Genomic DNA, 17639 nt, shown 5'->3' with positions numbered 1-17639 from the left:
AACGAGTCTTGCACAATCAATACCAAATTGTCAGCAAATGCATGTAATTTGTAATTATGCACTTTTATTTGTAGTCCTTTTGCTCTGTTATCTGGTCTAATATCTCTATTTAACATTCCAACAGTAGAATAAATAATAAAGAAGATAAAGGACACCCCTGTCTTGTTCCCTTCTGGATTTCAAGTGGTTTTGTAAAGTCTTCATTCAGGTTATAGAGAGTCTTCATTCAGGTTATAGAGGTTATATGGATGCAAAACAAGCAGGCCCATTGATGTTATATAGATGCAGATACTTAGGGAGGATTTTGGTTTTCTCTACTATGTTAGGTCTATTTTAGGACTTATTCTACAGTTATCATGTATTTCCTCCCTCAAAATGGAAGGAATATACTGTCAGTTTTCAATGGTTGTGGTAGAAGAAGGCTCCAGGAGTCACAGCAAAAGAAAAGTGTTGAGGCCTCGTTCAGACCTTGGATCTCAGGTGTTTTGTGAACAAGCAAGACGATGCTGCTGTTGTAAAGCCTACTGGATGCCTTCTATTCATGCAGTCAAGAGGACTTGGTCTCACATTCTGAGAAATCTGACAGTTGCACAAAGCAAAGAATGGGTTTTAAGAAAAGCTGTTCTGTTTTAAATATTCCATCTTTAGATAATACTAAATGAAATTGGCTTATTTAAACAATTGGAGTTTTCTTGTTCTTTCTGTGGAGAAGAATAACTAGGGAGCTGATTTCTGAACCTCAGTTTGCCTTCTTGTTTAGGCATATACTATTACACCATTTAATGCAGTCTCCAACCATTTTCAGTCAGCAATGTTATGACGATTTTATAAAATGGCTACCATAGTGTGCATGGCCACTAAAATAAATACACTGATTTAGTAGAAGGCGAAAAGGATGAGATAGCTCCCCGTTCTCCTAACTTTGTAGGCTGCTGTTTACCTCCTCAAAGTAAATGTTTCAGGTACTTTTATAGTATAGTATTTAGTTAAAATAATCTAAAAATAAAATCAGTTGAAACCTAAAGCTCAGTAGGCATCATGGGGGAACCAAGAAATGATGGTTACAGCTCTATGATCAAAGCCACTATCTTGACTTTTATCATAACCCCCTATTAACAACCACAGACAATACTTTGGAGAATCAGGGTTTATTTTATCAGGCCAGAATATAATCAGTAATAATGTAAAAAACAATAGAAGCCTTCAGGCAGTAATTCTTAATATGAGGATAAATTAATTACTCTGAGAATGAATTTGAATTAATTCAGAGTGCTTTTGGCTATATATTGAACAAACTATTAAACAAGTATCCATTTTTATTTGTTATGCATTGAAGGGTAATTGTCATCCTATATTGTTATTATCATACTATAGCAATTGTTAGTATTAGTATTACTTTTACTAAGTGGTATCCAGCAAGTTTTACTAATTTGATAAATAGTTCATTCTATATTCAACTGGATGTAATCTTTGGGAGAATTTCAGTCTTGTTCCATGGAAACAATATTGTGCTATCATTTTAATGTCACTAATTTTTTTTAGTTTTTCTGTGGTTTTAATTTTCTTTTAATCCTATTAGCTTAGCTTATTTTATTAAGCTCGGGAAAGGTTCAACTTATTTCCTTTTGTTCAAATTTCAGAATCAAAGCAATGAATATTTCAAATATCCTTTTATCATGACTATTCTGTACAAGAAAAACAAGAATATAATATGTACTTTTGTTCCAGATACCAAGAAATGTGCAGTTTAACTTGCTATATCAAAATCAAATGATTGAAGAATGGAGAATCCTCTAGAGACCACTTCTAGGGATTACACACAAATTTGGCAAGCATCAAGCCAGAGGCAAAGTCCATTATGAGTCAAGCCAATCTGTAATCCCAATTAATGCCCTCTCTAGCATGCTTGCTGTTGAATATGGCTGCTGTGGCAAACCTTATTTCTGCTTTCTTTTGTTCAATAGTCTTACGTAAAACAAACACCCACAAAATTCCCTATTAAGCTGCATAGAAATAAAATTATCTAAGCACATGAAGTAGATAGGCATCTAATGAAAAATATATTGATTTCTTATTATAATATATGAAATAAATATTTTAAACTAAAGATAAGATTTCTTTTAAGAATGCCATTTTTTTCCATTCCAGAATTAATCTATTGGTTCATATTGCCAAACTATCAAGTTAGTATGTCCCCACAAGCATCCATTAAAGACTGCCCTGGGGAGGGACAGAGAAATTTGAGATATGCCATCAAAGGTTAAGTAATAAAGGAACAAATGAGAACAAAACCATTGAGATGTCCTGAGAATTCACTTGAACTATTAATTAAAACAATGTATCAATAATTTAAAAGACTCCAAAGTGTACTTACCACCAATAATGGCCTGTTTTGTGTCTTTCTCACCAAAATAACATTTCAGTCATGATAAAAAGATTTTAAGAGCTACTTGTCCATACTATATTTTGAAAATGAAATAATGCCATTAGAATCAATTGGATAATTATTTTACACAAAAAGTATTCTTCCTATAGCTTAAATATATTAAATGCAGTAAATATTTATTTCATTTAACAATTATGGTTTTTATTTTGATTTAGCAATGAATTGGAAGTACAATTAATAATATATGATAGTTACATTTTTATTTTAAAATGTTAAAGCTAAACTTTAATTTTCAGTCACTTCTCGGAAGAAAAGGAGATAATGCTTCAGGATATTTGTATGCTCAAATTAAATGAAGCAGTATTGATATAGAAAAATCTGCATTTCTCATAATAACTTGCATTCTAGAATATTTTTTAGGTTATGTTTCCCATTCTTCACAAACTAAGTTAAAAGCCATAACGCCTTTCTAGGTATTAGCTAGAATACATAACATTAACGGTAGCATTGAATTTTCCACATTCTAATAGTATATGATATGGGTGGGATAGGGAGCAGGCAATCTTTGCAATTTATTCATCACTTTAGAAAGAATTGTGGGTGGCAAACCCACTCATTCTGATCCTGAGTGAGTACAGAATTGAGTTTGACTACATTAAATACATCAAGAAGAATACACCAGTACAATAATGTCAAAGTATACTATATTCACATAAATGCTTAGCATCAGGTGATGGAACAGTGCACATTAACAACCTTTTTATTTCTTTCTGTTAGTCTGGACTTGCATGGAGAGTAAAGGGATCTGAGAAAGAGGAATAAAACACTTTTTTAACCACTCTTCCATTGTATCTAGCCTGTGCATTAATTTGATTAGCACTGCAACTGTCAAATACACAGTATCTCTACTGGAAGAATGACCTTTTAATTTCCATACACATGGCTCCTATTAGCACTAATTGAGTGGAAGCATTGTAACCTAGTGAGAATAGATCTGAGGGCTACAGATGCATGTTTTGTTTAAAGTGGACATACTCTTTAATATTACAAACCCACTTCTTAAAGCTTCTGATTAGAAATATAGGTTTCTTTCTAATAAAGATTACTTTGTTTCTGCAGTCTTCACCATGCTTGAATCTGTTTAAAGGCTGATACTTTAACAGTTTAATATAGTAATGTTAATATTTGCTGGCAACAATATCTGCATAGAAATGGATATTTGCTTTCTTTCTACCCATGTACCATCTTATTTAACCAAAGGTTGGTATCTATGATAACATTGTTTTTCTTTATAAACAGCCGAAAACAGAAAAATCCTGAATGAACAAGAAGTTGAAAAATGTCTTATCACTCTTTTGGGAACGGATAACGAAGGAACCAAAATAGCTGCTTCTCAAGCCATCTCTGCTATGTGTGAGAATTTAGCTAGTAAACAAACCACTGGAGCTCTAGGTAAATAGTTATGGTGACAATGGAATTATAATCCAGAAGAAAATATTTACCAATTTACAATGTTTCCATAGTTAATTTAAAACTGCCTATATACATTTCTCCTCTCTTAGGAATTCCCCAGCTCGTTCAGTTGCTAAGCAGCGAAAATGAAGAGGTAAAGGAAGCTGCTGCTACAGCTCTGGTTAATCTAACAACCGCCCATCCTGCCAATGTAAGGTAAGATCAACATGAATAGAGGATGGTTAGACACTTTAATCAGGAAATATATTTTTCCATTTTTCTAGTTTATACAATTGATAGGAAATTTGGCACAGTGCTTTGAGACTTTTATTTCATTTCACGTCATCTCTGCGCCATTTAATTAAGCATGACTGCATGCTTGTTTTTTATTATTAGTGTATTAATAAAATATAACTATAATTAATTGGTATTACGATTTTAGTTTGTGTCTGGGGATGTTTTTCTCATGAAAATTTGCAGACTTGTATATTTGGAAAGTTTGAAAAGCTAAGCACAAAAATAAAAAAAGGGATTCCCTAGAAATGTTTACATTTTGTTGAAGATGGGTTACTTTGGAATCTCCCTATTCTATAACAGCCATGAATATGTATAGATATTGTTTTAACGCTAACCAAATTTTAAATGTCAACAGTCTAATCCAATACAGTTTAGATTCATCAAAGGGCATTAAAGAGCATGCGGTTAAGAATATTTGCTAAATAGAAGTGGATCCAGCTCACTGAAAACAAAATATCTAATATTTGCCTAAGGAAAAAAAATGATATTAATATCTTCTGTCATCAAGGAAATTTGGCTGTAGTGCAGATATTTATTACATAGACTGAATTTTATTAGGAACCTATCAGTGTTATATATGATGAATATACTTCTGTAAATTTATCTTTGTAAAATGCACTTAAGAAATTAGGTTCAATCCTAGCTTAGTTGTTTTTTCAAAAATTTGAAGCTTCTCTAATTACACTTTGTGACCTATTTCACTATTCTATTTGAAATGAAAATAAGGGAAATTTTAAGATTCTTTTGATTGATTAAATGTAATCAGAATTTTTGACTGGCAATTGGACAATATTATAAGAAAACAAATAACTATAGATTGGACAACCTAATTTCTTTTAGATACATTGCTTTATCTTGCTGTTATTGGCATATATTTATGGGCTCAAGCAGGAAACATAATGAAAACAGGTCAGTGTGTGGATTCACATATACAGATATGGAGATATTTTTTTCTTCAATTTACAATATTACAATACTACAGTCAAATGAGCAAGTAATCAAACTTTTAAAGGATATAAGGTAGTCAAATTTGCAAAAGACTTCTTAGACTTTTGCAAATGGTAAATAAAATGGAAAAGGCTACTGGCTCATACAGCCTTAATGTATTCAGTACATTTTATGTCACAAATTATTCACTCAATTCTAATAGCTACTGACATTAACTTAACACATTGAATAACTAGTTTAAATATTATTCATTTTGTGTAGACATTATCTACTCATCCATTCTCTGGAAAAATGAAATAGATATTCTCTGATAATCCTTTCTTATAATTCAGTTGTGGCCAGCTTTTCAACTAGCCTTGTGCCTCCAGGGCCCAGACTTTCTAGAATTGCTCTTCTCTTCCTTACAGTTAGAAATTATTGTAAACATGATTGATACAACTTTTGAGGATTCACTTATGAAAGCTATTCTCTAGACAGTGAATCCATGTAGTTTCTTTTTCTTTTGTAATCTCATTTGAGAAAAGAATAAATTTGGTGCTTAGCTCCAGTGATTGCTAATTACTAAAATATTTTTATATAGTAATTTTATTAAAGATTAGAATTACAACAATAAAAACTAATAGAAACTAAAGGAATAAAATTATAAAAAAAAGAAGGTGCAAAAAAGAAAGAAAAAAGGAAAAAATGAAATGAAGGAAAAATAAAATAAATATAGTAAAAGAAAAGAAATAGAAAAGTAACTTTCCCCCTACATCACAAGCATAAATAATTTAGTAAGTTATCACCTTTTTTAAAATAACAACAAATATTTCCATATCCTATCTTTATCTATAAATCATAAAACAATCCTGATGTCAGCACCCTGATCAAATAAGCTACTGTTATATTCCTTCCTCTTACATCTAACATTCTTAGTCTTCAGTCCCTTCAAATAATAACTTAGAACTTTATTTCTTTTCATATTTTCTTTGTTTCTTCTCACAAAACTATTCAAAACTTTAACAAACCTCTTTTGTAAATCCATTATAGAATACTGTCTTAGTTTGCTGTTTGTATATCCCTTTTAATGATATTAGCCCATTTCTTTTGTGTGTCCAATGAATCATCTTTTTCCACATCATTCTTGTAACCTGTAATTTTAAAATCCATTTAGTTTCAATCCTGTCAGATAAAACATTCTTCTTGACACCTTTTAAACACAGTCTACTTATTAATAGAGGATCCTTAAAATTAGTTTCTGGGTCCAGTGTTCAAAAATTTCCTTCAATATATTAAAACATTTTGCTTCATTCACTGAAAATAAAATTTGAGGGTTCTCCTTTAGTTGTAATATTTAGTTCTCTTTAATGTCCAATTTTTAAAATCTGTTTTTTCCCCAAAAAATTCAAATGAGAAGGGTTCTTTATAATTAATTCCAAAAATCTTATTTCAAGTTTATCTGGACCATTAGTTGTTTATAACTTTCTAAAATCAACGTTTTAATCTATCTTTTGACCAAAAAAAGTTCTTAAACTTGTAGTTAAACTTTATTACACTAAGGATTGAAGAAAATTCAATTGGAGCTATAAAACTTTCAGTCCAATGACTTGTACATCTGTAGAACAGTTGGCAAAGCAATTTCCAAAAATGATTAGAAAAGGAAGTATGCTAACTTATTATTCTTTCAAAGACTTTGATGTGCTTTGAGCAAGATGGTTATTTCCTCTAACCAGCTGGAGATTGCTATCTCTTAGTGAGGAGTAGCTGTCTGGAACACTTGTTGATAATCTTGAATCCTCTCCTTGTCTGGAAAGGAATCATCAAATATTTAGTCTACTTGATGGGCCTTTATTCCACCGCATTCATCAACTCCGCTTTTTACAGAGCCGCCATCAGTCTATAATTTCTTCCCTGAAAATCACTAATTACTAGAATCTTGATTTGAGGAATATTTTATCATTTTAAATCTAGAACATTCTACATGTATATGCTCCATGATCTAAAACGGTATGAAATTGTGGTAAAGCCATTTTTCTTTCCATATCTAGCATAATTTGTAGATGCCAATTTTTAATTTTAAAAACTGCTCTACCACAGAGGCAAAAGCAAGTTAATGTGATTAACTTTTTTAATTTGTCAGCTAACATGCTGACAGTAATTTTACCCAAACTCTTGAGGCCAGAATTATTTTATGATCATTTAGTGCATTAAATGTAAAATGATTCATTTTTCATTTGGAAATGTGTTGCTAAGTATAAGAATGAGCAAAGAGTTATAAAAGCACTCCAAATCAGTCAATCAACCAAGCAATCCATTCTTTACTTTAAAAATAAAGATTTCTGAGTTGCACTCAGCTTTATAACAGGTGCTGTTATAAACCTATTTATATAGTTTTTGTGGCAGCAGAATGGAAGTGGCTTGCCACTGCTGTCTTCTGATTTCTTCTTTGGCTTTCCAGAATAGAATACAGACCTGGAATTCCCTAGTGGCCACCTTCAAACATTAACCAAGCCCAATCTTGCTTATTACCAACATATTACCCAGCTAAGTAAAATGTAATTTCCTTATTGATATTACTTGTAAATCTTAAATGATTGAACCTAATAATATGTTTCATTGGCAACTCCTGTGACCTGTTCAACAACTCTGATAGAGGTGGGGAGATGGGAGGAATTAAAGTTCATTCAATGTCTTGTTTATTGTATTTGATAAAGTATTTATTATCAATTCCATCCAAACATTCTGGGTAACTCACAAAGTCAAAGCAGCCAATAAAATAAAGCAAGAGCAATAAAAACAGCAGTCTGTCAGAACAGCTAAAAAGTAAAGCAAATAAACCAACTTAAAACCAACTGTAAAATTAACAATAAAAATAGAAATAAAAATAAACATACCGAAGATAATAGTAACCCAGCAAATGTTATTTTCTATGCATTGCCTTAGCTGTTTTTCTGAATATTAGCAAAGAGAGAGCCAGTGATAGGCCATTTCCTAACAATCGAATTAGGAAATAATCAAAATCATGCGTGGTATTCAAAGTAGGTTCTTGATCAGTGATTAAGTGGGCAAACATTTTCTTCATGGCTTGGTATCTAATTTATAGCTTTACTGCCATCTATTGGCCATTGTACAATTTCCTCCTGAAAACATGTTATTTGAGATAATTGATCTATTCATTTCTACAGCTATAGAATACACATCAGACATAAGCTGCTAAATGTAAGATGTAGTTGCCTTATCAATCTTGTATTAGCTAAAGCTTCTTGCCAGTGTAAACAGCTGTTAAACGAAGAAGATTAGAGGAATAATTATGCAACAGTTGGAAACTTCATATTTGCTATAATTTCTTGGAAATCTGTAGTTGTTTGCAAAGACAATTGATTTAGGATATCAGATTATCAGAAGCATAAAATGGTCTGACAAATTGTTATTCCTCATGAGGAATGAAGTTTAGGTGGTGTTTAGATTGGATAAAACCACTATTTCTCCTTCTCCTTCTCCTTCTCCTTCTCCACCTCCACCTCCACCTCCACCTCCACTTCCACCTGCGCTTCAATTTAATTTTCTTGAACCAAAACAAAAGAAAAACAGTTGGAATGCTCCAGTAGTGAAATCCATTTTTTTTTACTACTGTTTCTGTGGGCGTGGCTTGGTGGGCATGGTGTAGCTTGGTGGGCGTGGCAGGGAAAGGATATTGCAAAATCTCCATTCCCTCCCCACTCTGGGGCCAGCCAGAGGTGGTATATGCCAGTTCTCCGAACTACTCAAAATTTCCGCTACCGGTTCTCCAGAACCTATCAGAAACTGCTGGATTTCATAGCTGGAATGCTCCCCAAGCGACACTACATTCAAAGAGCAGGTATTTCTGCTCACTGGAAAGATCACAAATATAACTGGAAGTTTTTAGTAGTGTTGTAAGTATAGTTTCCAAATGCAATCTTCAAAGAACAATTTCAGATCTTCTCTCTATGCCACAAATATGTGTTGGTAATCTCGGTAATATAAAGTATGTGTATAAGAAGATGTATTGGATATGTTCACCACCTTGAATTATTCAAAAAAAATAATAAAACCAAGATCCAAATAAACAAACAAAGAAGCACATTATGGATATCTTTATTGTTGAAACACACTAATATTAAATATTACTACACACTTTCAATAATAACACTTAGGAATTTACATGGAATAATATTTATGCAAATAACTTGACATTTTTCTATATTATTTGCCTAATTTATAAATGTTTCATTGGAACCTTTTCTCATAATTATCCTTCAATAGAGTAATACTTAGATTCTTAATATGACATAACAGTGACCCCTAGTGACAGCCTATAGAATTTATTAATACCTGTTAGAAATATCAGAAACATTTCTTTGTGCAAGAAGAAAGCTCCTGCTGAGCTCACCAGAATACAGTAAGTCCCATGTGTGGGATTACAAAAGGGTCTCATGGAAAAAATGTCTTAAATCCTAACCCTAAACTACATTTTCAGGTAATTAAATTGGGCTTTAAATTAGGAAATTTCATTGCATGGGACACAGATATTGGCAACTTAATAGGAAGGTCTGTGCTCACACATGCAGAATTTGTACAGTGTTTACTTCCTGAAATCTCCACATAGATGTATATAGGACTTCTACTTCTACTAAGATTAATTGACAGTAAAGACAGTATTAACATATATAAAACATTGCTTAAGATTAGTGTATCAACATATGGCTCCTGAAACCCTATGGCTATCAGTTAATTTCTATCATAAATTAGTTACTATTATCAACATTCAATCTGAAAAATATTTTCCACTTAAAATAGACATAACACTTAAAAAAAAAATCTTTGCCTGGATTGGAGTGAGGGACATTTGCTACTTCCTGCTTATTTTAAATTTCTATTGCTTAAATAGATGAAATCAAGGAAGTTGCCTTGCCGAAGCCTAAAAACTGACTTTGTGATAAAAAATTTATTTAGGTACCGGTATTTTTTGTTCTTGGTCTCTCTATAATCTAAGAAAGAAAATTCTATTAGGATATTAAAAGTTACTAGTTCATTGGATTATATAAAAGAATTCTTATGTTCACAATTATATTTGCTTCTGTACTTTATTTAATTGAGTCTTTCATAGAAAATTTCCACTTTGAGATTTTGACTAAACTGCTTCACTAGATTGTAGATCTGGCTGTATTCAATTCAGTTTATTGTACAGAAAATATAAATCACATCAAACTCAGTGAAACCAATTCTGAGAATATGTGGCATAAAATATATGCAAATAAATAGGTTTTGTAATGGAATCCACTTCATTGCATGTATTGTGGATAACACTATACAATGAAACATTGGATCAATATTAAGATTAGAATGCAAAAAGTAAGTGAATAGAAAGTTGGAAAGCCAGATTTCATTGTGCTTAGCAGACAGTTGAATTTATAGGAAAGGGGCTGCCACCATGTCAGATTGAAGAACTGACGATTGAAGAACTAAAGATATTCTTGGCTCATAACCGATGTTGTGGGTTATTGAGCAGAGTACCCTTTGAGTATACGCATGAAAAGCGACTGGGAATGGTTGTGAACAATCACAGTTAACATACAAATACACTGAGTTGTGGTAGTCATTTACTTTTAGAATAAAGTAAAGGAAAGTCCAAAAACAATCCAAGTCATACACAGATAAGACGAGAGTTAAAAGATCAATCCAGGGATATTTCAAGTACAAAGTCTTCTTACCAGTTGTAGTCATACACAATAAAACAGTTCTTCCTGAGTTTCAAAACAGGAACAAGTTCAATATCAAAACATTCAATAAATAGTAGAAAGCAACATGTAGCTATGATCAAACAGTGATCATGCAGAGAGATCAGGTAGAGAGTTACAGCAAATAAGTAGGTAAAATGGTGTAGTATCCACACAAGCCATGATTCAGACTTCCCTTAAGTACATTAGCTACAGAGCTTAGCCAATCAGGATACAGGATGATGCAATACAGTCTTAAAGCAATATAATACCTTTCTGACTGCAAACATACATTGTTGGTTTATATATTGCCTGACCAACTAGTTAGACAAATAGCCATTTACTAACAGTCCTCAAGACCTATTCATATTCTCAAGCCTTTCTCTGAATGAGATATCATCTTTCAAGTCTGGATTTAATTGTAATTGAATCAGATTTTAATACTACTGGGGCTGAATGTTTTAACTAACGGAGTTTGGAAGTTTCATTATTTTTTCTTATATTTTCATTGAAAATGTTTTAGTTTTATTGACATTTTATTGTTGTCTTTTCACTATGCACGATTTAATTACCATAAGTCGCCTGGGGAAGAGTAATATAACTTTGCGGTTATTTCCTTTCCCATTTCCTAGTGCTGTTGCTGAAGCTGAAGCCATCGAACCGCTAATTAGTGTTCTGAGCTGTAAAAGAGATGGTGCCGTGGCTAGTGCTGCCTCTGTTCTCACAAACTTAGCCATGCAGGAGCCATTACGTCTCACCATCCAAAGCCATGGTTTTATGACTGCCATTGTAGAACCACTGAATTCCACTAACAGTATTGTGCAGAGCAGAGCAGCTCTTGCTGTGGCTGCTATGGGCTGTGATACTGAGGCCAGAACTGAGGTAAGGCATATGTCTGTCCTCTATATTAGGAAAAACAAATCCTGGCATTTTTCATATCACACAGCTTTCTTGGATCAGCATATTTTACTGTATTTCTAGGTAAAGGTCAAAGTTTTGGTTCTCTAATATTGGATCTCTAATACCTGGTTGTGTAAAATTGTCAGTTTCAATAAACAATTTACAATGCTTATATTCATGCTAGTTACCTTTTGGCTTCTCAGCCAGATTTGAAAAATTTCAAAAGGCAAGCAGGTTAGAAATTGAATTGTGAAACAGAAAAAAGTATCTAAGTAAGATCAGCTTTCGTTTAGCTATATAGTATATATAAATCCTAAGGAGAAATTTTATCCTTGTTATACTTCATGGTGAAAAAAATGATGGGTGTAATCAACACAAAGCACATAATTATTTTGTTATAAAGTTCATATTTTCCATGTAAAAAAATACCCAGACATCAGGCTTTCCATTTAGAATTGTGATAAAATCATAGGATTGTGGAAAGCATTTTGAAGATGCATTTTGTAAAGCTTATTGTACAACGAAAATTTTTGGTTGGCTGCTTTGCTTGGAAGCCTGAGGGCTGCTTCAAAGCTATTCTCCAGCTGTCTATTCATGTGTATGGATGCACAGACAGTACTTCTACTGAGATTGCCAGCAATGCAAACCAGCTACAGACATGGCTGCTTTAAGATTTTAAGGAGAGATATTTTTCCCCACACAACCTCCTTTGCAAAACACCCTCTTTGAATGCTGTGCACAGCCCTGTCAAGTAATATAAAGAGAAACCTTACTCTGAAATTCAATGCTACTAGTCAGTTTAAGGCTATTTGCATATATTTGACCTCCGGGATTGGCAATAGGGCAACCTTGTTAGCTCTCTAAACACAAAATTTATAATTTTTAATTTTAAAATTGGTTAACATCTAATGCAATTGCTATGTTCTAGTTGATATATTTACTCACAGATCCATCTGCTTCTCAATAAGCATGCAAATTTGTTATTACAAATTGTGTCTAACTAATTTGAAAAAGCTTCAATATCATTTCTTATTGGTGGATAGATGAGGTTTCAGATTGTAGGAAAGGCACTATTTTACTGCAATACATTCTTGTTAGACTTCCTTCCACAGGACAGCCAGTTACCTCTTTCTTTCTGATGTTACCCATTCACATGCTTCTCTCTCAAGGTATAATGTTTCTGCACCACTTTTTTGAAAGTTAACAGCTACATCCATCAGTTCTTTCGCTGCTTGTTCAGAAATAGAAAGTGAATAGGAATCAGTAAGGGAGAGCAATAGCAGGAAGTAGGAAAGTCCAGTAATTAGCAGCTTCAGCAGTTGCCAGCATTCTAGCCATTTTGTTGATTTACAGGTAGGTTAGTGACTACTTGGGCAGTGACCATTCATAGATACCATGGTGATAAAAAAGTAACATTATGACCTTTGCGGGCAAAACAAAGGAAAGCTAAATCAAGGTCATAAACTCAGTCACAGTTTCACTTGGTGACTGCTTTGCTTAATAAAATAAAATTGCCAATCTCAATTGTGGTTGAGACCAAATAATTTTATAACATTCGGTCTCATTAGTAGGTACTTCAAACCTATCTTAGTCCTTGTGGAAAAAGCCAAGTCCTTCTATTTCTCTTTGGAGGATTTACCTTACCTTGGCTAGAAAGGAAATCTCTAGTGCTATTTCACTATAAGTATAGCCTTAATTATCCAGTCCTAATTGAGTAAGTATTCTTGGCAGCAATTTTGCTCCTTAGGTTGAGTGCAGTCCTTGCCAACCTACTGATATTTATATATAACAAGCCTGTCCTATTGTACTAGCAGAGGAGGCCTGCTGAGTATCTTGTCAGTCAAGGAACTCTAACAGGATACAGGCGAAGAACTTTCTCTGCTGTAGCACCAAGCCTCTGGGACATCCTGTCCCCCAGGTTGAAGTTTGCCCCTCCCTTCCTTTCTTCTAAAGGGCCTGAAGACCTGGCTCTGCTGATTGGCCCGGGGACCCAATAAAGGAGCATAGCATCACTGGAGGTGGCTGCTGGACTAATAAGCTGATCCCATCTCTCCCCTACACTTCCTGCTCCCACTCCACCCATCTTCTTTTAATTTCATATTATTGCACCTCCATTGTTTATTTTTTTCTTTGCTATTGTTATATTTACATTTTTATCATTTTTTTCAAATTTTATTGTTTTGTTATTGTTGAGTAGTCCCATAGCAAGACTTAATAAATAAATTTTAACAAACAAACAAACAAATGTTGTCTTTCAGTTACGAAATTCTGGTGGACTTGAACCTCTTGTTAAGCTTCTGCATTCTAAGAATGATGAAGTCCGAAGAAATGCATGTTGGGCTGTTATGGTTTGTGCAAGTGATGAATTAACAGCAGCTGAAATGACCAGGCTGGGGTGAGTTGAGATGCCAAAGTAGTAGTGTCAATGGTGGTAGGATCTGATCTTTGTTTTAATGCTGACTTACATCCATCTTGTCTCCAAGTTGTATTATAGTGTATCCATATTTAGGCACAACATGTTGCATCAGATATTCCATTTCATCACTCATCCCACAACAGTCACACCTTCATTTTTAACACAGTCCCTTCTCTGAAAGAAGCCTGATGATAGTTTTGTGCCTGAGGGTGTGTTTTTCATAATATAAAGTATGTTTTTTATTTTAAAATTTATTGTTATTTATTATAACTATATTTTTAATGCTGCCTTTTTGTATCTTTACTTCAGTCATGTTGGCCTTTTAATTTTTGTATTGTTAGATTTTGTATTTCATCTGTTTTATTATAGGATAATTGGAACACACTAATAAACACTCTTTTGTAGGTATCATATAAATAATGAATCCTTGTGGCACATGATTGTGCTTGGCTATGTTCAGTAAAGTAATAAAAATTGTGGACCAATACATCAGGATAGCATCAGTTTAAGGGATGTAAGCTGGGGATGAAGGTTCAATTGCTTAAATCCAAGTAAATATTGTTGGAGAGAATTAGATAATGGCAAAAAGGGATTAGTCATGTATTAGACTTACACATAGATCATAAACAGCACTGACAGAACCAGTGAGCTTGCCTTACTTCCAGTTGGTATCCCCAATAAAATATTTCCAAATATCCTGAGATTAGGATATCTAATGCAAGTTCAATGAGAACTTTTGGAATATGAGCAAAATTTTGATATTTTACACAAGACTGTTGGTTTTGTGATTTGGTATCTTTTGACTACTTTTACTATCATATAAATTTACTCGTCTCTTGTCCTATCTGTTTTATTTTGTGAGAATGGTCTCCAGAGAACTAGAGAAGGCTGGTCGATACAGTTGTGAAATCAGATGTATTTCAGTACTGTATAAATTGTTTGTAAAAGATTACAGTATAATAGGAGAAATATTGTAATGAATTGGAACAATATTTTTGGTAATTTTTTTCTTTTCTTTTGTTTCTTTGCTAAAGTGCTTTAGATATTCTTGATGAAATTAACCTCTCTATTGGTCGCAAAAATAACTTCAGTGAAGCAGCATTGGAAAAGATACTTGATCACAATCTTCCACAAAAATATAGTCAAATGGGTTTTTTAGCATCAACTAACATAATTTTGGATGGATTCTATGACTATGGACAGGTAAACTTGCTTTAAGTATACATTAAGAGTCTTTATAGAACTGCTGCATATCAAACAAAGATCATTAGTTAACATCACCAGTACATAAGAGATCACAGCAAGAAAAGACTTCACATTTACGAAAATGCACTGCGCTTCCCACTATCTGGGTCATGTGAGGATAAATGCTAAACATTTATTATCACAAGTATAAATAGGACTGAGGTTTATTTGCTCTTGTCTTAACTATAAGTATATATACAAAGAAGCTTTTTAATACTTTACTTTGTTACACTTTTCTCAGTTGGATTTTTAAAAATATTAATGTATATGTTACTTTATTTTTTAAAGATTAAAAAACTTCAGAAATAATTTTATTACTATTGCTTATTTTATAATTTGATCATATAATATGGTGTTTTTATTTTTTTGCTGAAAGATGAACATGAGTTTGAATCCATACAATCATCAGTGTATATTTTATTGCTGATGTTTATAAAAATACTAATTTTGTAACATGTCTAAAGGAACAAAAGATCATTCAAAACAGGAACAACAGTAAAATAATAAATATTTTAACAGGGTTTTTTAATAATTAAATGCTATTCATGCAAATAGTTCAAGTTAAAAAGTTCAAAAAGCTTAATACTGTAATATCTGTTTTATTATGATGTACAATAATAAAATTGATCATTTAAAAGAAACTTAAAAACTGGCTTGAATAGATATTTGTTATGTAAAACATTGTGATTTAAAACAACATCTTGTCAGATGCCAAATAAACCAATAATAAACTTGTTTTATTTGTTTGATTGTTTCTTTAATAAACTAATAAGCTTGTTTAAATCAAAAATCTTAGTTTGAATATAACTGTAAATCTTCATATGCTAAAATGAAGCTGAATTTCATTTCAGGCATTTTATTCATGAACATTATTCTTATGTGCTTAACACTAAATTAATATTAATACTACTAATATAGTATTAGCAAGAATTCCCAATAACGTTTGTAAACTTTCTAGAGATGGCAATTTATATCATATACCTTATTGAAATTTTCTTATAGGTGAAACCTGGTGAAAAACTATTGTCACTGGAGGAACTCTGTGCTCAGGAGCTTAATGATCATCGTGCTATAATTTTAATAAATGCTAAACTATCAGAACTGTGAGTCTACTAATAAGATTATTATAGAGACTTAATAATTGACTTCATCCAAAGCCAGCCAATCCAATTCTCCAAGGTTTCAGGCAAAGGTTTTCCATTGTTCATGAAATATTCTGGAATGTCTTGCTCCAAATAACCTTCTCTTTCCACTAAGAGATTTACATGTCTGTATTTATTCCTTATTCTAAAGGCAGTGTTTATAGTAAATCACATTAATCTTACAACATCTCTTTCAAGTGGTGGGTGGAGAGCTAATGAGTTCACACAAGAAACTTTATAGCTCAGGGGTGTCAAACCCGTAACAAGTTGTCATCACATGATGTATTGAAACTTCCCCCCCTTCGCTAAAATGGGGGTGGGGGTGGCCAGCATGTAACACATCTGGCCCTCAGGCCATGAGTTTTGACACCTCTGTTATAGCTGATCAGCAAGTTCAATCCTGTTCAAAGCTATTTCAATAGGCCATTAAAGAGCAGAGTTCCATTAATACCGAGTTTTTAATATTTCTTTTCATAAACGTAAAGTTTTGAGGTTCAGCTTTTTAAAATATGCATTAATATTAATCTAACCATGGTGGTGCAGTGGTTTGAATGCAGTATTGCTGGCTAATTCTGCTGCGTGCTGCCTGCCAGCAGTTCGGCAGTTCATGTCTCACCAGCTCAAGGTTGACTCAGCCTTCCATCTTAAGAGGTCGGTAAAATGAGGACCCAGATTGTTGGGCGCTATATGTGGATTCTGTAAATCGCTTAGAGACAGCTGTAAAACACTCTGAAGTAGTATATAAGTAAGTGCTATTTAAAGCAATCTTATCTTCTGGTAGGGGGAAAGGATGCACAAACTGGACTGCATTAAATCCTCAGTATTCATATTTCCAGCTCTCTACACAGCTTATTAGTTTCACTCAACACTAGTGTGTAAGGAGAATCATTTGCCTTAAGAAATGTTCATTTTCTCAAATTTCATAAATTAGGTTGAAGCATCCATATCAACAGAAGGTAATACCCATACAAAAATAGGATTTAAGTACACACAAAAGAAGTAGAAGTGATAGAAGGAAACTGGTCTCACACCACATAAATATACATATATAGGGAGAAATTGTGTCTATGTACATAAAATGAAATAACAAATTATTTCTTAATCTCATATATATTTTCCACTCTAAAATCTCATTG

General features: G+C 32.9%; 1 protein-coding gene across 13 annotated transcripts in view; it reads left to right on the top strand.

Moving 5' to 3' along the window:
• Positions 1-17639, top strand: part of ARMC3 (armadillo repeat containing 3) — a 117096-nt gene that overhangs the window by 87685 nt on the left and 11772 nt on the right. For all 13 annotated transcript variants that reach the window (XM_087892807.1, XM_060685038.2, XM_060685034.2 and 10 more), the window contains 6 exons: positions 3686-3838; positions 3949-4054; positions 11433-11682; positions 13959-14095; positions 15151-15319; positions 16364-16464. In XM_087892807.1, coding sequence (XP_087748933.1) covers positions 3686-3838; positions 3949-4054; positions 11433-11682; positions 13959-14095; positions 15151-15319; positions 16364-16464 — 916 coding nt within the window. The remainder of the gene's footprint in view (positions 1-3685; positions 3839-3948; positions 4055-11432; positions 11683-13958; positions 14096-15150; positions 15320-16363; positions 16465-17639) is intronic.

The sequence above is a fragment of the Pantherophis guttatus genome, chromosome 4 (genome assembly GCF_059756535.1).
Source record: "Pantherophis guttatus breed Tessera chromosome 4, ASM5975653v1, whole genome shotgun sequence".
In the NCBI taxonomy this organism is placed as follows: domain Eukaryota; kingdom Metazoa; phylum Chordata; class Lepidosauria; order Squamata; family Colubridae; genus Pantherophis; species Pantherophis guttatus.
This window is presented reverse-complemented; position numbering and strand designations above follow the sequence as displayed.